At 32.8% G+C, this 21,623-nt stretch overlaps 1 protein-coding gene across 2 annotated transcripts in view; it reads left to right on the top strand.

Moving 5' to 3' along the window:
* The first annotated feature begins 3,809 nt into the window (after positions 1–3,809).
* LOC144562724 (calmodulin-binding protein 60 A-like) overlaps positions 3,810–21,623 on the top strand; it is a 39,252-nt gene continuing 21,438 nt past the window's right edge. The window contains exons 1-9 of one of the 2 annotated variants that reach the window (XR_013514194.1): positions 3,810–3,897; positions 4,004–4,043; positions 4,333–4,397; positions 4,640–5,136; positions 5,390–5,544; positions 5,927–6,049; positions 6,182–6,411; positions 6,543–6,719; positions 7,459–7,573. Coding sequence is in view for 1 of the 2 variants with exons in the window: in XM_078311976.1 (XP_078168102.1) it covers positions 3,836–3,897; positions 4,004–4,043; positions 4,333–4,397; positions 4,640–5,136; positions 5,390–5,544; positions 5,927–6,049 (942 nt within the window). In the remaining variant the exon portion in view is untranslated. Of the gene's footprint in view, positions 3,898–4,003; positions 4,044–4,332; positions 4,398–4,639; positions 5,137–5,389; positions 5,545–5,926; positions 6,050–6,181; positions 6,412–6,542; positions 6,720–7,458; positions 7,574–21,623 lie in introns of those variants that run through there. The other variant, XM_078311976.1, reaches the window with a different exon arrangement.

Below are 21,623 nucleotides of genomic sequence, written 5' to 3'. Positions count from 1 at the left end.
AGGAGATCTTTTATATTTACAATCAAGCATGTGTATTTTAAAATGGATGTAAGTCTACGGTCATTTCAATGCAAAAAAAAAAAAGATTCTTATGAATGTTTACAAGATCTCTCCTGATTTATATATAAATAATGTGGTACTGTTATCAATTGATGAGATTATAATTAGTTGAGATTAATTACTACGATTTAATACTATCAATTTCCGCCGTAATGCGTGGGCAATTGACTATTTATCTTTAATGTAAGAAATATTTCAATTGTGGTTACGTATAACTTTTTTTTTTTCTACAAAATATAAGAAAACCATAAATTATATAATGTTTAGCAAAAATTATAGAAATATTTTTGTGACAATATATTTGGAGTTGGAAATGTAATTCGTGTGTTTGATTTTTTAAATAGGTACTCCTTAATTCCAAACTTTTTTTTGTTCATTAAATATAAAAAGCCAAAGGCATACACCATATGTATTGGATTATTATATCAATATACGGTAACATTTTTTTCTATTGTAGAATTGTAAGCAAAAAATAAACATATTTGTTTTCTATTGTAGAATTATAATAAGAATACTGTATATATCTCGAATTATTAATTTATAAAAGTAAGACAAAAACGACAATAAATTTAATAAACAAATTGTGAGGAATAATTAACTTGACTCTAATATATGTTATGCTTTATGCAATAGAAATAACTCTGCTTATGAGTCAAGTTGAGTTCGAATTGAGAACAACTTGGATTCAACTCGCAAACTCATGAGCCGAGTTCGAATTGTTAATCCAATTCTGAGTCAGAAACTCTAATTTAGAATCAACTCAGTCGACTTGTGACTCATAATGTAGTACATAATAAGACAATTTAATTTAATTTTAACCAAAAAAATATTACATAGTTTATCAAAATAATACATAATTAAAAACAGTACATAATGAGACAATCGCCAATACATAATTAAAAATTACGAAAATACCAAAATAGTACATAATTAAAAATTATCAAACAGATAAGATTTAGTCATTTGAGAAGGGACAATTCTTTTTTTAGTTTCAAGCAGCAATACATATTATGGGAAAGATGTATAAGGTTTGGAGACGCAAAAATTATGAATATATGAATTAGGATTTGGTACGTGTGAGTCCAACCAAGTTGATTCCAAACTGAGTTGCATGGAGGTAACTTGAATTTGACTCATAATTCAACCGAGTCAGTTTCAACTCGAGTTATTAGCAAGTTGAATTCGAACTGAGTTTCGAATTGTGAGCTTTTTGTGCACCCAGGGGCGGACCCATGTGGAACCAGAGGGGGGCAGGTGCCCTCTCCTGGATTTTGAGTTTTAGTGGTGATTTGTCAATTTCGATCAACTCTGCCCCTCCCTGAAATTTTTTTTGCCCCTCTTTGGATGTTTAATTTCTAATTCGGATTAAATACAGGGTTAAAATCAAAATAATTTTCTTAAATTATGATTGGTAATTAGAATTATAAGTTAGACGATCAAAAATTACAAGTCAGATTATTAGAAAATATAAGTCAAAGTATTATTTTTTATTAAATACCCAATTAGTTAATGGATTTAAACCCGATTCGATAATTTTTTGCCCTCCCTTGACGAGAATCCTGGATCCGCCCCTGTGTGCACCCCTAATTAGAAGTAACAGCATATATACATAAAACATAATTAGAAGTAACAGCAAATATACATAAAACATATTGTTAGGATAGAAAGATTTTGAACGGAATTAATATTATACACCGTATAATTAAATTAGACCTATCAGAAACAAGATGGTATAATTTAGTCCTGTTTGGAATGTATTGAAAAAAAAAAAAAAGGAATTCCCAGTAAATTTCCCTTTTTTCTTTTTTTTTTGTAATGTCGGCATATGGAACTTTTCATTCTCGTGGTCTCTATATATGCTGTGACGCGTTGCGCTCGTTTGACTGTTTGTGACACCGCGTAAAGTGAATAGGGTGTTCATCGGTTCGATTCGGTTCGGTTCGGTTCGATTTGATTCGGTCGAAACCGAAACAAAATAGACAAATTAAAATTTTATTCAGTTTTTTAAAATAGAACCTAACCAACTGAATTAAAGTTATTAACTGATTAAAATCGAAGCAAAATAAATTTCTGTTTGTTGATGAACCGAACAAATTGAAATATATTAATTTGTGGCATATATAATTGTAACCTTTTTAATCAAATTGAAAGTGAGAAAATCAGTTATCTAATTGGAAGGAAATGTTTTCTATTTTTCAGATCTGACAAATATAATTCGTAATTCTAACTCTTTTAATCTCACTATCGAAGTCCTTCAAAAACAAATTACAACCATGGTTCCGGAAATCGGCTGATTCCGAGTCAACTCGGAATCGGACGGGACCGAGCCGAGTTTTATCTGAATCTTGCACCTATGCGAGTTTCTCAGCAAAATTCTGATGAACAGTGCATGACTCGGTCGAGTTTTCCAATTTTTGGGTCAAGTCAGGTGATTTTTGACCGATTCTGAACCGATTCTCACGAGTGGAGGCCGATTCTCTCCCGATTATGTATTTTCTTTACATCAATTTGAGTTTATCAGAAAGAAATCTCGTCGATTTGGAAAGAAAATATGAAGGACCTGTGGAGAAGAAAGGCCCAATATATATATTTTAAATAGACTCGGTGTACAAGTTCAATAAGTATAGTAATAGAAAAATCTTTTGATTCAAGGTGAACCAGGAGCAACGAAACAAATGGGAGATGGGGCCACGTAAAATTTAACATTTGCTTTTAACATTTGATTCATTGGATCCATCCATTTCATAGTTTTTGACATTTAACATTTGCTTTTGAATTTTTTTTTTATGTTTTTTAACTCATTTTTGTTTCCTTTTCTTTCTTTATTTTTCTTCTATATATTTATTATTGTTAGGAATCAGAATTATTTTTTTTACCATTTTTTTTCTTTTTTTTGCCTACAAACAAGTTTCTGCCGAAAAAAATTCAATTTTCCGATCCAATTCTTCCGATTCCGGCCAATTCATCCAATTCCAATTCCACGGTCAAGTATTCGATTCCGATTCCGAATCTAAGTTTCAGAACCATAACTTCAACCCAAATTATTCTACACCATGTCACCATCTTTACGAGCAGAGGCCTAGAACTCAGAAACCAAGAGACACTCTTGATCGAACAAAATTAACGAAATAAGAAAATATGCCAATTTTAAAAATAGCACTCCGATATTAAAAATTCCTTCTCCATCCCAAACCGTTTTTGCTTGCGGGAGATGCTTTTAAATTTCAAGATGTTTAGCTCTTTGTGTTAATGGGTTTCGGGTATGATCAAAGATCTAATTCTATATGGTACTTATTAACAGCTTATTGGATAGTACAAGTACAGAAAGCGGGGTTTCTGTAAAAGAAAAGTTTTAGAAGCCATGACTAGAGGAAGCGCAACGTTATTGACATCTTCGGTCAGTTTGGTGAAATTAGATTTTAGAAAATAAGAACCAAACCAAACAAAAAACACCTAATAACACTTAAATTTGAACTGAACCGGATCAATTAAACCGAACAAACCGAACTACTTGAACCAAACTTTTCCGGTTCGGTTAAAAAAAAAAACTGAACCATTTGAACACCCCTAAAAGTAAATTTCCATGATGATATAATTTGAGAATTTCCCAACAAATTTCTCAGCGAATTTCTCAACAAATTTCTCAGGAAAAAAAAAAACTAATAAGACTCCAGGCTTCACCAACAACCCTATATATTTTCAAAACGATAGATAGACGTACTTATTTCTAAAAGAAAGAAAGAAAGAGATAGACTGAAGAAGTAGAGCTGTAGAGATGGCCATGGATCCCAACAACAACAACCAGCCTCCTCTCCCCGGAAACCACACAATCCTTCGGTCAGTTCCACTCTTCTATTCTCTCTCTTAATCTCTCTTAATAATTCAATTACTTAGAGACCTTTTGGTTGTCATAACTTTTTAACTTTTTTCTGTTGTTTACTAGGGGTGATTCTCGCAAGCACGTTGACGAGATGAAGAGAGTTGTAAGAATTTCCTTTCTGTTGTTTCCATGGATTTGTTTTATTGTTATTTATCCTTTGTTTTACTTTTACTGGTGGTTAATTCGCACGTGAAGAGTGATTTTAGTCTCTGTTTGCTTAAGCTTCAATTTTATTTGTCCTAATTTATTTGCTTATTTGTTTGTATCAGTACGTAGTCTCTAGACCCGTTACTCTCATGGACATCTCTGCTTTAGTTTCTGAAATTGATTTGAGTCTATTGACTATTGAGGTTTATGTAAATGTAATGCCAACTTTATTTTAATTTTAACAGCTCGAGTTCGTTAAAGACTGGCAATGGTTTCAGGAAGTGTTTCGCTGCAACAATTTACCTCCACGGTGAGCTATTATTTACTCTTTATCTCAACTCCAAATAGGCCTATCAGTAGTTTGTGATTTTACTTAAATCAACATATAAACCCTCATCATCAACTTTAATTTTGTGAAAATTACTTATAATTCACCTTTTTTTTTTTTCCAATGATGCATGCCTGTCAAAAGTTACCACATGATTCGGAACTTTTTTCCTTTATTGTTTTTGTCTCTTGCAAGTAATTATGGATTTCAAAATTCTCTTGAAGGGTGCTGCCATATCCAAACATGCAACCTCCATATGTGCTACAGTTCTTCAAGGAGGTACGGAACCCCACCTTCACATCTGACCTAGTAAGAGACAAGATTGGAGACCCCATGAAAGTAGCAATATACGACATGTCCACTCAGTCTATCATATCTCGTGATAACTCTCTCTCTTTTGCCAAAGTCAAAATCGCTGTGCTTGATGCTGAATTATGGAAAAACATAGTAACTTGGAGCACAGGTGAGTTTAATCAGAGCGTGTTAAGTGAAAGGGAAAGAAAGGGGCCTCTTTTGACAGGTCGTAGTCTTATTATTCAGCTTGAAAATGGGGTTGGTACTTTTCAAGACATTGTTTTTAATGATAATTCAAGCTGGACAAAGAGCGGATTTCGGCTAGGGGTTATGGTTGTGAATGACAGAGAAGAGGGTGCTTTCAATGGGGAAAGAGTTCTAGAGGGTGTTAGCGAACCTTTTCGGGTAAAAGACCGCCGAGGAAAAGGTAAATAATGTTTTTCATTGTGTATTATTGATCATTATTGATGATAGTGTAGTTGGTAACTGGCATGGTGCTAGTAACAGATGTTCCAGGTATCTTAGTCTATGCTCGTAGCATGTTTTACCAGTACCAGCTTGTAAAGTCCGAATTATATTATACAACCAAAATTCATGAACGTAAAGATTTTAGTGCAATTACGTAAGTCTTAAGTTGGTATATGTTGGAACTTGCTGATTTGATGTTGTTTATTCTGTAGCAACTCAAAAACCGGACCGGCTGGAGCTGACACACTGCGTACGATTTATAAAGAAAATTGGAAAAGATCGTACTTCTCTCCTCCAAATGAAAGGGATAAACACAGTGGATAATTTCCTCTGGTGGTATTACAATAAGGAATCTGAACTTCGTGAGGTTAGAATACTTGCCTGTAGTTTTTATGTTACACATGCAAATCTCAGAGTGGTTATAGTTCTGGCAGCTGAACTGATTCAGTACCAGTACGAAATGTTACAATTCCAGTGCCCACTTATAAGTACTTATATTGCATTGGTACAATAAGTTGCATCAATTATACTAGTTCATATTCGTTCCAGACCTGACTAATATATTGGTAGTGGTACTGGAAGGTACATGCTGATTCAGATCTGGTGCCTACCACATTATACTGGTGCCAAAACCGGGATTTAAGGTTTTGATGATTCTTTTTTCGTATTCGTTTGTTAATAATGTTTTCTTTCTGATTCCATGGATGGTAATACTCATTTTTCATTTCTTTCTCTTTCATATTTTGTAGACACTTGGTATTAAGTCAGAATCTAGCAAAGAGTGGGAGTCTATGATTGAGCATGTGCTGCCTTGTGCCGGTGAATATCATGCTAAACGGAATGCCTCGAACAACAGTAGTCAGCCTTGGCAGGTGCGTTCATTATATCTTTATTTTATTGGCCAGATATTACAATCGTTTATGGCCGATTTTATCTTGATTTTAATAATATTCATTGTATGATTATACCTCATGTCTAAATTAATGTTGTGTTTTGAATTTCAGACTTTAGTTCATCCAATGGAAGGGAAGTGTGGGCATTTTGTTGTCGGTTCGGGATCATCAGAGCCAAACCCTTATGAGAATGTTAGAATTGAAGGTGCCATATTTATCTGACTGAGCTAATAAGTTTCTTTTGTTATTATTAATTACAAGTTCTATGCCAGCAATTTACGAGAGGTACGGGCGGCATGTTGAGACGCAAAAGTACTTGCCTTTCATCCCTAATGATGGTGGTAAGTACTTGACTTTCATCCCTTCGTCTAAAATTATGGAAACTGATTCTTCTGCATGATTATCTCAAATTTCTAATGTGCTGGTTGCCCATATGCCTATAAGTAAACAAAATGTTGTGCGCCTCTTGCAGGAATCCCTCAATCTGATCCATTCTTGTCCATAGACGACTATAATTTAGGAGGCGAGTTATTTGTCAATTCAACTCCCAATTACGGTAGCGGTGGCAGTGGTAATTATGATGGCATTTATGGTAGCGGTGGCGGTGGCAGTGGCAATTACGGTGGTGGTCACAATGGTAGTGGCAGTGGTAATTGATTCAGTTGAGGTTTCTTTTTTTAATAATCTGACAGAAACTATCAGTGTTTAATGTTTGAGTGAGTCTATGGCTCTATGCTACTATGCTACTATGCATATCACAGATTGGTCCGTAATATGGATCAATATTCCCTTTTTCAAAATTATATATAATGGTCAATCTGAACTGTTCAACATGATTTCCATCTAAATATGTACTTGCAAAACGAATTTTATATTTTTTAGAATTTTTTTACTATTTTTAAGATAGATAGAAAATCACTTGATCTGAAAATTCTGGTAAGTATATATATATAATGAATGACATGCTATAGTATTGAGAATTCATAACTGTTTACTTGTTTATTTTTGGATTATGTACTTGTGTTTAATTTATTATTTCTTCTACTATAGATATTTAGATATATATATAAAGTTTCGGCAACAGATGAATAATAAACTTTATATTTCCTATCATAAACCTTGTAGATTAATAATTAAGTTGTAACAAATACAAGTTAGAGAATTATTTCTATAATTTATAGGAGATTAAAAGATTATTTGCATATATAATTATAGATATTCGTTTATTTCATCTTCATTAATTAGTACTGATCAATGCATTCCTTTCTAAATTTGTTACTACCAATCATGATTAAAGTTTCTGGTTTTATAAGCTCTGGACTGGAATTAAATTTCACACAGAGAGAATGTTAGACCTCTCACCCGTTCTACTTTTACATGGGTTTCAGGTAATGAAGAAGAATGATTCAAGCAATGATAAGAGTGAGATTAAGCAAGAAGGTTTATGGTTGATAAATTGTCACGTGTTGTTTTGTTTTGTTTTTATGATTCAATAATTGATACATTGAGTAGGCATGACACTGCTTGTGTTACTAGCCATATTCATTATGGTCGTTTGTTAAACTCATTTCATTATAAAATAAAGGGGATTTTATTTATATTGTTATTAATAATTTATGTGATATGAATACGCCTTACGTAGAAATATATAGAGGGTTGTCTCGGAGTGTGACAACTAAAGTTGGTATCAGAGCCAGGTTATACAATATCAATAATTAACGAAATTTAAAAATAACAATTTATACGAATTTTTATTTTAATTTAATATCCAACCATGTTAAACGTACTCTCAGATATGGATAGCGCTCAAAGTAAATTAGAAATTCCGAATCAAATTATGTCTAGATTTCTTAAGTATTCCACTAAATATCAGTTTAATTATTTGATTTCACCAGTCATTAGTTCACTAATATTAAGGTACTATTTTGGTCAAATGTATACTTTAATTTAACGATCATTTAAGGAATTTAATTAATTATATTAATCATGGCCCAATATACATTCCTTATTCATCACCAATTATAATGAGAGAGACAAATAGTTTCAGCCCTAATTATTAAATAGTTATTATATATATTTTTCTTCTCATCTGTCTTTACGAGGCTCATTAAATTCATAATTTTTCCATTACTTCATCGATCAAAGAAAGAGAATAATACATATGAAGATTAATACCGCACAACTAAAATTGCATACGTACAGAAGATTGAATTTCTTAAAATCATTCTCTTTTAATGCATTATTATATATGCACTTTAGAAATTATCAATAATAAGATTAGGGATATTTTTTTAAGAAGCTGATAATTAACCCCGCACCTCTCACCCTCCATTTATCCCCACAGAAACTTCTAAAATAATCATGAGGGGACCACTCAATTATATATAAACTGCTAGTGTTTAATTTGAAACATCAAAGTATTTATGTTGAATTCAAAAAAGTATTAATCACTATGCAATGCTCTCTATTTATAAAAGAATAAATCAATCTATTATTTATTCCCCCACAATTTTTTTTTGTATCATCTCCGCACAACTGGGGACCATTAAATAAACAATCCCTCCATCCAATAATAAATACTTTCCATTTATTCTCGTATAAATTTTTTTTTGTATCATCCCCACACAACTGGACACTATTAAATAAACAATCCCCACACCTAATGATAAATACTTCTCAGACATAATCATAAATACTTGTCAGAAACAATGATAAATATTTTCTTAAACATAAATAAACAGATAAACATTTATTTGTAAATATTTTAATTGCAAATTTTAGTAAAACATCTAGATTAGATGAATATTTTATGTTATATGAATGAATATTTTGTTCTTGAACTTGTCAATAAGTAATGTTTAATCAAATCAATATATCTTCATTTCAGAGATAATGATAAATACTTCTCAGACATTATGATAAATACTTGTTAGAAACAATGATAAATACTTCGTTGAACATCAATAAATATATAATCATTTATTAGTGGGGATTGTTAGTAGAGAAAAGTATAATTAATGCGGGGATAAATGAAAATTATTAGCGGAATTAACGGGGGAGGGATAAAAGACAGTTAAGGAAGTTAATTTTGAGAGAGAGTGTACGGGGATAAATGTAGGGGGGGAGGTGAGAGGAATGATATAATTATTCATTTTTTAGGGGATATTTCAAAAAATTAGGGATATTTTTTTAAGGAATATTATTAGTCATGATTATTTTAAAGGTATTGTTTTACAAACACGAGTAACAAATAAGAAATCATAGACATGAAATTTCGATAATAGAGTAAAATTAAAAGTTTTTTAATATCCATACTTCCATAATCAATCCTGAAGATTTAGGGATCCGGGGCGGAAGAAAATTTTGGACCATTTATATATACTAGTGTTGTAAAAAACCATCTTAATGGCTTATTATATGCCTGCTGTCTAATCGTTAATGGCGGTCAAACCATTATGAATACACTTATCGGAAGTCTATTAGTGAATTTTTCTGATTAATTGGCCGACTATTCTCGATTATTCTCAATTATTTTGTTTATTCTTATTTGATAGTTTGTTTATTTTCTTTTTTTCCCATTTATTTTTTTTATTCCAGTGATTATTTATTTTTACATTACTTTTTTTTGTGACTGTATGATAATAAGTTTCATAAACATGTATTGCAGTTTTATTTGTGCTTCGATATACATCCAATTTCTTTATATATATTTTTTTCTTCTTACTTATTTTGGATTAATTGATTAATTCCTCTATTATTTATATATCATATAATTTTTTTACTAAGTGATATAATTTTTTCAATTAGTACAGTATAGTTATGTATTAAATTAATTTGTTATTACAAATTAACTTTAGCTCTAACCTGTCTCTAACCAAACGCACCTTGTACTTTGTTTTATTTTGTTGTTAATTACATTCTCTGAACACAAAATATGTTATTGTTGAGAATAACGATAGTTAGAGGTCTAAAATAGAGAAACGATAAAATAGTAATTTAGAAAAAATAGAAAGTTACCGTTGAAATTAACAATACAATATGTAATGAGTTTATAAATATATCCATAGGAGGGAGATTGTAATAGGAATTCATAACAAAATATTAATATCAAGAGCAAAGCTAAGATGTGATGTGCTCACCAAATGAGTTTGGTGAGCACAACTCTAAAAATATATCGAATTGGCTTCAAACGACAAATTCAAATCGTTGAAATTCATGTACTTCATTAGTAATGCATGTACATGTAAAATTTTAAGAATTTCGAATTCATTTGCTACAAGGTCAAGCGGTCAAAAAAATTAATCTTTTATAAGTTGTTTTATATATTTATTTTTCACCATTTCTTTGACTGGTTGACCTTGTAGCAAATAAATTCGAAACTTTCAAAATTTTGCATGTACGTGCATTACTCATGAAATACATGGATTTCAACGGTTTGGATTCGTCATTTGAAGCCGATTCATTATACTTTTGAAATTGTGCTCACCAAATTCTCTTGATGAGCACATCACACTTTAGCTTTGCTCTATCAATATTCAATATCAAATTCTCATAATTTTTTTACATGATATCAAAGCTTTGTCTTTGAGAGTATATACATCCTTGAAACTATTAGAGTTTCTAATCTGACGTGACAATTTCTAATTCAGTTTTAGAGATGTGAGAGAGTTTTCTTATTAAGAAACTATGCATGAAAGTTTCTTATTAAGAAACTGTTTATAAACTCTATGTTGGTCAAATGATTGGCTCAAATTGTTTCTCCTTTTTAATTTGTTCCTGACGTGGCTTAATAGAAATTATAAAATGAGTTTCAGGGATGTAAGAGTTAGAAACTTTAAAGACTATAATTTCTAAAAAGTAGTTAACAGTTATTTAGAAATCATTTTGAGTTTTAGGGATGTAGATGCTCTGATATTGAAGAATCTTTGATAACCCAATAACCTTCCAAAAGCAATAATCCCATAAAACTGAATTCTTTATGAGCCAATACCAGAAGAATACCAGCAAATCAAATTCTAGGAAAATACTGAAAAAAAAAACAGAAAAATACTCATACCAAAAATACCAACAGAATAACCTAAAAATTTAATTTTTTTTTTTCATATAAAACCAGAAAAAAAAATCCCACAGCAAAATCTGCCCATATCAACAAAATACTAGAAAATTCTGTTCTTTCAAAATCAAAACCAGAAGCCTCTTTTTTCTTCCCATCAACATGGCGTTCGCCATTAAAAATCAGAACCCTAACTTTAGTGATGAGGAAAGATGCACAACTTGTAAAAAACCAAGACACAATCGAGAGAGATGTTGGTTTCTTCATTTTCTTCTCCGACCGAAATGGTGGAAGGAGAACAGTGGAGGTGATCGGAGGAAAAATCCTAAGGGGGAGAGAAATTTCGCTGGTGCAGCTCTGTTGTGAATCGAACGAAGAACCTGGTGATGGGAAGAAAGAAATAGCGGATGGTAATGGGTCCGCTCAAGCAAACGGATCTAGATCTGCTCAAGTGACCGGTGCGGAGCTGGGCGCTATTTTGGCCCAATTAAGTGGGTTGCTAAACAGCTAGGGGTGAAAACGGAGCAGATTGTGCTAAAATCAGATGGATATCAGACATATCAGACAGATACGGATATGGATCCGGATCAGATAGGATATTTATTAAAATAATATAAAAAATATTAAAGTTCATAATATTTATCTAACTATAATGGTAAATAATACAAATTTTTCATAATATATATTAAAATTTATGGTATATATCTACTATTTGAATACGGATAATTAAAATGTAAAATTATATCAACATTCTTATCCTCTTATCCATACAGATATTCGGATATCGGATATCCACATCTAAGTTTTCGAATAAGGATCATCCATACCGTTTTCACATCTATGAACAGCTCCTCATGTTCTTCTAAAACTTCAATTTCATTTTGGCCAAGCGCAGAAACGTATAGGGAACATAATATTTCTAGAAAAATCTGTGCAAGTCCAAATTCAAACCATGAAAAATATATAATATTAAATAAAAGATAAAACCAAAATGGTGAAATTAGGCATGTAAGATGTACAAATTTAAGTAGTTTAGACCATGAATGTTCCCAAAATAATTTTGTTTGGATATTTATGAATATAACATATTTAGTGCTCAGTGCATGTAATTAACAAAAAAATCAAACAAAAGACAGTTTAGAAGCTCAATTAATCAATCAAATACAATTAAACATAATACCTGGGCAACACCAATTTCTAGGGAAAACTAACATGACACATAAATTAATCAAAAGAAAAGAAAGAATAATAATGATGAATACACAACGAAATTCATTTATTGTTTACCGTTAATTCCCTCCTTGGTATTTTACACAAATTAAAAGGTTCGCTCAAACCCTCTTGAATTCTTACCTCATTCGAATAACCCCTTGCCTGGCTTGAACTATCTTAAAAAATTATATTTTCATTAATAACAGAGTTACATAAATCTGATTACAAAACAAATCCTACATGAAATAAAACACAGTAAAATAAAAACAGTGTGCACTATGGTTGAAAGCTCGATGTACCGCTACATGGATAGTGCTCTACTACAATTCTACAACAAATTTTAACTTACGAAATTACTACTTTGTAAAATCTGAAAAAACTAGCATCTAATTCTGGAGCAATCTTGTCTCACTGTGTACCCTTGCCCAGTTAGCTTAGTGGGGTCCCTGTACCTCTTCTCTGTTAACATACCGGATTCTGATTCTTTCCTCCAAATTGCTTGTAAGTCTGATACATCGTTCCACTGGTTCACTACTAGAATCCCCAATATTAGCAACGGCAGGATTTTGATTGTAGCAACGGCGTGCCCTTGCTACAAGCCCGAAAAACGCCATTAGCAAGCACTACGCTTGCAATAACTACCGTTGGTTAAAGCCCCCTTGCTAATACTCAGATTCTGATTTGTTGCAAGGGCTTACGCTTGTTAATATTCTTGTCCAGGGTATCCGCAAGCAGAGCGCTTGCAAATAGCACGCTTGGTAATACATTGATTTTTGGAGCCCAACTGAGTATTAGCAAGGTTATGTTTTGTGGGTCCCACTGAGTATAAGCAAGGATATGTAGTGTAGGCCCCACAGAGTATTAGCAAGGATATTATTTGTGGGTCCCACGTATTATTTGCAAGGATGTCCCATGTGGGTCCCACTTGATTATTAGCAAGCGTATCTAGCGTGGGTCCCTTCCGGTTATTAGCAAGCGTGACTCTCGTGGGACCCACCGGGTTATTAGCAAGGTAAGTGTGATTGGACCCCACATGATTATTTGCAAGGTTAGCCCGTGAGGGTCCCAGGGGGTTATTAGCAAGGTAGTTGGGCAATGACAATCAGGAATCTCTATGGAATTGAAACATTAGCAGACATTCCGGTTGCACGGAGCATTTCTTTTTTCCTAAGAGAAATCCACAAGCTGATGCCATTTCATGAAGCATCAATTAGGGTTAACCCGATAACACACGAGACATTATGGAGGTGGGAAGCTAGTGGAAAATTCACAACTGCCTCAGCCTACAAAATGATGCATCACATAGGAGTGATTTGTCCGTATCAGAACAGATTATGGAAAATCAAGTGCCCACCAAAGATTAAGGTCTTTCTATGGGTACTATTGCAAAACAAGCTTCTGACGAGAGGGATTCTAATGCGAAGAGGATGCCAGACAACTCAAGGATGCATGCTTTGTGGGGGTGCGATCACGGAGACAGATGTTCACCTCTTCTGGACATGTGCATACTCGGCACTTTTCTGGCAATCGCTATTGGCTTCCTATAACAGTAACCAGCGAGTGATAGGGGCTACAACACATATCAATCTTTGGCTAAGGATATCGGTACAGCTGGATAGCATAGGCCGTAAGATCTGGGATATGATTTGGGCGGCAGGGCTATGGGCCTTATGGAGAGAGAGAAATAACAGGATATTCAATCAAAAATCGAAATCTCTGCAAATACTAGTGAGTGAGACAAGATACGAGATAAGGCAATGGAGAGAGCACTGTTAGCATAAGATATAGGGTCATGCGAGACATTTGTGCATAATTTTGAATTAGCTTGTAAAATTTATATTATGAAACTTAGCCCACTTGGGCTCTGTAAATAATTTTATTATCAATGAAAACCATCAGATGGCTGGTTGCCACCGGACCCTCAAAAAAGAACTTAGGCCAGAAGCTCCCCGACTGAACCATTGGTAGAAATATTTGTTAAATAGCACCGAATACCAGGACTTTAGATAAGCTTCAAATACGAGGATAATATAAGCCAAAACTCCAGTAATATTTCACATACCAAATATTGTGGTGCTAAGCCTTGTACCAATGGTACGTACGTATTTTGTTTGTTTGTTTGCTTGTGGCCGGCTCTAGTATAATAATGTCGACCTCAGTTAAAATTATACGAAGGAATGGCCACGAAAAGGTGTAAAGCACAGCAATAAATACAGAGAAGGCTGCAGCGAAGTTTATGCTCCGCCACCTTCGTCTCTCAGATGACCGCGATCCACTGACAACATAATTGTTACCAAATAAAGAAAACATTAACAGGAAATTCACAAGTTAATTAATTTAAATGGTTCCAAAATTCAAATCACATCGAATTATGTTGAGTTTCAACTATGTACTATGAATATGAACACAATAAGTGAACTCATTCTCGATTAAATTTCTCTTGGACATTAGTGTCAACGACTCAGCATCATGTCCAATAAGTTCACAGCATCATCTAGAAATATCTGTACTCTATAGATTCTAAACTATGGAAAAGACATGAAATCAATTTGCAGTGCTTGAAATGAAAAACAACATAATATATCAAAAAGGAGAAATACTTTATTCCGGCCCCCTAATTTCTGTTTTTGAAATGTGATATTGAAAAATTAAGCAAAAATTACTACAATTACTACAATTACAACAAGCCATAAAAAATGAAACACAAACCCTTTAAAAAAAGTTTCACACCTATTGAAGCAAATTGCGAGAGGCGACATTCTCAGGTGGAGGAGCGAGTGACACAAGTCGAGAAAGGGAGTAAGCAATTTGTTCAGTCGAGATGCAGCGGGAAACACACATCGAGAAGGTGGAAAGGAGCGACACAGAATGCTTGTAAAGGCACTGACTGAAGATGACGGTGGAGGCGCGGCGGAGGAAAAGAGAGCCGGAGAGAGGAGTTGAGAGTAGAAGGGAGGAAGAAGACGACTGATCAGTTGCTTTTCACGTGAGTAGCACGTGTTTTTTTAATTCATACGGGCAGCAGTTTTGGAATTTCATTTTCTCATTTTAATCTCAACCATCTATTTTAATTAACGGTGGAGATGAAGGATCGCAGCAGATTTTGATCCGATACATGTATCATGTTTGCTTTTTAGGTCTATGTCACACAATTCAAACACCACTCAATAATTAATTAATTCCATATGTTTTAAGTTTTTAGCCAAATGGAGTATGGTGCATAACATATAATTACAAGGAAAGTTCCCACAACGCGTCTACTTGTATAATACAATTAAGCACGGGATGGAATGTGATGAGAATGAAAATTCATTTTTTAAAAAGCAGGAATTCATGATTCATGGGTCATGAGTATAGGTATGCATAGGAATAATTATGAAAATATGCCGAAATAAGTGTTCGATTGTACCGTGGAATTAATTGTGGAAAATTATATTTTTCTTTCTAAAATATTTGGTACTATACAATTTTCTTTTTTAATAAATTATAAATAATTCAATTAAATAAATTAATTAAATATAACATAATTTCCCGATTAATTATTATTTTGTAAAATATAAATTTTTTTTTTCTTGAATGAGAAGTGCTATAACATAACTTTCCGATTAAGCAGCGCGCCGTGCAATTTGGGAAAACAAAAATTGAGTCCGACTGAATTTTGTTTTTCCCACTAATTTGAACGTAGATAGGAAAGATCGGTGGAAAATTAGCGGGTGGTTTTGAGAGAAAAACCGGCTGCCGAACGCTATAGAAAAATATCAAGGGTTCCCATTCCATTTTCCGTAAATTTTTTACTGCCGAATAGGTTCTAAAAGATTTATCTAAAAGGACCTCAGTATGAATTCAGCGCTATTTTCAATAATTAGTACACTCACATATGCACAGTTATGATAGTTTGAGTGTCTGCAGTAAAATATTAATATCTACAATTTCAGCTTTTTATAGTTATATTTCGACGGGCCAGACTCAGAAAATAAATCAGGAATAAATAGAAATATGAATTGAGCAACAACAAAAAAATAAGTCGGAAAAAAATTAGTTGAACCAAAACTAAAATAAGTTTGAACTAGTAATCGACAAAATTTTCAAAATTCAGGATCTTCTAAGTCCTCTACTCCACTGTGTTTTGAAGTGTTAATATTTGCGTTTCGCGAAGTAGAATGGAGTACGTCCAATGTATCATATTTTATTTTAGATTTGATGAGCTTCAAAACTATCCGGTATGTTTTAACGTCTGTGCGTTCCTCTTTAAAAATTAGTAGACTAAAAAAATATAATTTTTTTTATCTCCAATTACATATTAATATGAAGAAACTATCCGGTATGTTTTAACGTCTGTGCGTTCCTCTTTAAAAATTAGTGGACTAAAAAAATATAATTTTTTTTATCTCCAAATACATATTAATATGAAGATCATATTAAGCAGTTTAGATTAACTATTTGAACTTAAAACGAAAAAAAATATTATAGAGTATAATTGAAACACAAAACTAATAGTGTGTTTTATTTATTTATTCAACCCTTTTATATCAATTTTTTTATTATACTCCTGTTTATGTCTAACTTTTAAATTCATAATTCAACATCTAGAGAAACCATATTAATTCTTATTAAATGGTAAAGCATTACGCACTTAGTTTAAATACTACAACTATGCTTTAATTGTATTTGAAACCATATAAACGTACGGTGTGTGTATCTATATATATATATATGAGTGAAACTAGGGTGCTCTTAAGCTCATCAAAATTTTGGTGAGCTTAACTCTAAAACTCATCAAATCGATTTCAAATGACGAATTCGAATCGTTGAAACCCGCCTACCTTACGTGTGATGCATCTGCATGTAAAATTTTTAAACATTCGAATTAATTTAGTATAAAGTCAAGCGGTCAAAAATATTCAAAAAATGAATACACTAAAATTAATTTATTAACGTTCTAATTTTGACCACTTGACTTTATACTAAATTAATTCGAATATTTAAAAATTTCACATGTAGATGCATCACACGTAAGGTAGGCGGGTTTCAATGGTTCGGATTCGTCATTTGAAATCGATTTGATAAGTTTTAGAGAACTTTGGTGAGCTTAAGAGCACCCTAGTTCTACTCTCTCTTTTGTTTTCTCTCTCTCTCTCTCTCTCTCTCTCTCTCTATATATATATATATATATATATATATATATATATATATATATATATATACTAGTATCGTGCCCGTACGTTGCAACAGGAACATATTACTGGATTTAATAGTATGTGAAGAGAAATTGTGAAATGCATATTGGTAGCAAGCAACAAATTAAGAAATTGTGAAAGCATATTAGTAGCTCTAATAAAGACTATTTCTCCTCTTCACACAAGAAAAATTGATTTTCTCTACAAATTCGGAAAGATTGAATAATTTCTATTTTCATTGTTGAAAATATAGAGGACATAATTTAATTGCAAAGAATCGGAGAAATAAGGAAATAATTGCATTGCATGGATCAAATATAGTTATAAGGAGAAATAAGGAAACGGATCGTTAGAGATACATTCAATTTTAATTATGACAACCATGTAGCAGTCTGTGTGGCAAGTATGATTTTAACTAAATTTAGACTTCTATACATAATATAGATGTATTTAATCAAAAGAAACAAATTATGTAATTGGAGGGCTAATATTTAATCTGAAAATTCATCTTTCAATCTCAGCCGTTGACGGATCAGGACAACTACGTACATAATATAAGAATAGATATATATATATATATATATATATATATAGAGAGAGAGAGAGAGAGAGAGAGACTATCTAATTTGCTGCCGGCAGCATTTCGGAGAGGTGTTTACGGGGTCATATTAGCGTATTTGATGTTCAAACAACAAATTCAAACCGTTAGATGTTCAGAGAGAGATGACAATGGATGTCCTTCAATGGAAAATAGGGTGTGTGTATCTATATATATATATATATATATATATATATATGAGTGAAACTAGGGTGCTCTTAAGCTCATCAAAATTTTGGTGAGCTTAACTCTAAAACTCATCAAATCGATTTCAAATGACGAATTCGAATCGTTGAAACCCGCCTACCTTACGTGTGATGCATCTGCATGTAAAATTTTTAAACATTCGAATTAATTTAGTATAAAGTCAAGCGGTCAAAAATATTCAAAAAATGAATACACTAAAATTAATTTATTAACCTTCTAATTTTGACCACTTGACTTTATACTAAATTAATTCGAATATTTAAAAATTTCACATGTAGATGCATCACACGTAAGGTAGGCGGGTTTCAATGGTTCGGATTCGTCATTTGAAATCGATTTGATAAGTTTTAGAGAACTTTGGTGAGCTTAAGAGCACCCTAGTTCTACTCTCTCTTTTGTTTTCTCTCTCTCTCTCTCTCTCTCTCTCTATATATATATATATATATATATATATATATATATATATATACTAGTATCGTGCCCGTACGTTGCAACAGGAACATATTACTGGATTTAATAGTATGTGAAGAGAAATTGTGAAATGCATATTGGTAGCAAGCAACAAATTAAGAAATTGTGAAAGGATATTAGTAGCTCTAATAAAGACTATTTCTCCTCTTCACACAAGAAAAATTGATTTTCTCTACAAATTCGGAAAGATTGAATAATTTCTATTTTCATTGTTGAAAATATAGAGGACATAATTTAATTGCAAAGAATCGGAGAAATAAGGAAATAATTGCATTGCATGGATCAAATATAGTTATAAGGAGAAATAAGGAAACGGATCGTTAGAGATACATTCAATTTTAATTATGACAACCATGTAGCAGTCTGTGTGGCAAGTATGATTTTAACTAAATTTAGACTTCTATACATAATATAGATGTATTTAATCAAAAGAAACAAATTATGTAATTGGAGGGCTAATATTTAATCTGAAAATTCATCTTTCAATCTCAGCCGTTGACGGATCAGGACAACTACGTACATAATATAAGAATAGATATATATATATATATATAGAGAGAGAGAGAGAGAGAGAGAGACTATCTAATTTGCTGCCGGCAGCATTTCGGAGAGGTGTTTACGGGGTCATATTAGCGTATTTGATGTTCAAACAACAAATTCAAACCGTTAGATGTTCAGAGAGAGATGACAATGGATGTCCTTCAATGGAAAATAGCCCCCCCCCCCCCCCCCCCCTCTTTAATAGCAAAAGACTATGCCCACTCAAGAGACATAGTTGTATGGTGTGTGGGTGCTGTCTTTGGATTGTTTCTCAGGATGCCTTGTTCAGGCTTGACTGTAAAAACACGTCAATGATGCGCCAAAAATAGAAAAAATCTGTCAAACCATGTAATTTTGGTTTTCTGCGGGTCCAGTGCGTCTGCACTGGTGTTGAGTGCGGGTGGTCTCATCCGCACTGGGTCCAAGTTTCCTTATTTACTATGCTGAAATTCCTGCGTAATTCTCTTAGTGCGTCCGCACTGGATTTGGGTGCGGATGGATGACCCGCACTGGAGCATCTGTTGTGCAACTTTTGAAATCGGCTAAGTTCTGAGTGTGGCTGGGATGACCCGCACTGGTTCTGAATGCGTCCGCATTAGGCTCGGGTTTTCTTTTGCGCAGTGCTGAGATGCTGAAAATCTGGCTAAGTACTCAATGCGTTCGCACTGGCTGTGAGTGCGGGTGGCTAATCCGCACTGGGAGAGATTTTCTCCAATTTTCATCTTTTCCTGTATTTTAAAGTCAAACAACCGTAGTAACTTGATTCTAAGTGTATTTTAATCAATTCTTATTCAAAATACATGATATTTGGTGTTGTTTCATACCAAAATCTAGATCGAATGTGTATATAATTTACGCTTATCATCTATATATTTATAGAAATGCGCGGACCAGTTTTTTCTTATTTCTGGATGAATCCATGTGCAAATCATAAAAACGTGTACGAAGCAGTGTTGTGAAAAACGACTGTTTAGACCGATTAATCAGCTGATTAATCATTGACGGTGATCAAACTGTTATAGATTTTTCTGACTAATTGATCAATTATTCTCCATTATGACGGATTATTCTTGATTATTTCCAATTAATTGCTTAACGGTACTTTATCCGTCCAACGAGCACATAGTGCAATTTACAGTTAATCATGTTCTGATGCCTTTTAATTTGATGAGAATTGATGGGTTTTGGACAAAACTCATTAATTTATCTCAAATCCGTTCGTTTGCTCTTTTTTATTCCCTTCATTCCCACGGTAATTTCCCAAATAATATCCCTAGCAGTGTAATTTTTCAGTCAAATGAACCCAGCCTCAGATTGAATTTTTATCTTTATTGGTTGCCACGTGGACTCTCTCAACTATCTCTATACAATACAAGGATAAAAAATGGCTATTATATATAACTAGGTGAAACTTGTTTTAATGATTTTTTTTTAATATGTTGTACAATTTTTGTCTTGTTTAAATTGAAATTCATTTTTTAAATAGTAAAAACCTTTTCAACCAAAATTAAAAATATACAATTTTTTTTATTTATTTCAAGCAAATTAAAAGTTATTAATTATCAATTGATAATTTAAATTTATTTTTTTGTGATTGAATAACAAGTAAACGAGCAAAAGTGTCGTTATAAAATAATAACTAATAAGTATTGTTATGTTACTCATTTTATTTAATTATACTAATAATTATTAATAAGAATAATTGTGTGTGTTTTTTTTTTTTTTTTGATAAGCTGACAGAAGCTGTCAGGAATGTATTGAATAAAAGTCCAGATTACATCCATCAAAAAATAAAAAATAAAAAATAAAAAATAAAAGTATGCAACCACTGTGATTACAACTATCTAAATTTAGCAAAAATTCAACCACAGGTTCATCTCATTTACAGCGAATTCAGCTATGATTCTCGGCGGCTTGTTTTCTTCCCTGAAAAAGATGCCAGGCCACACATGTAAACCTCACCGCACATTCTAGTTTTGACAGATTAGAATTCGATCTCGTGAAGGACCACGAGGCTTGCCAAACCTCATTTGTAGTTCCTCCTGGCTTGTATAATTTATACCCCAGGATCTGTTGAGCACTTGAGCATGAAACCAAACCTCCACTGCCACTGGACAGAGAGAGAGTAAGTGCGCAATTGATTCTCTAGGGCAGTTGCGACACAGGGGACATTGTAAGCCGAAATTCATTCCTCGCTTAGCTAGAACATCTCTCGTTAGGAGTTTACCATGAAGGACAAAGTAAACAAATAATATAACCGAGGGAGGTATTTTTAATTTCCAAATGTACCGGTAC

Source organism: Carex rostrata, chromosome 1 (assembly GCF_964058835.1).
Source record: "Carex rostrata chromosome 1, lpCarRost1.2, whole genome shotgun sequence".
Lineage (NCBI taxonomy): Eukaryota > Viridiplantae > Streptophyta > Magnoliopsida > Poales > Cyperaceae > Carex > Carex rostrata.
Note: the sequence above shows the minus strand (reverse complement) of the source record. Positions and strands in the feature narration are given on the sequence as shown.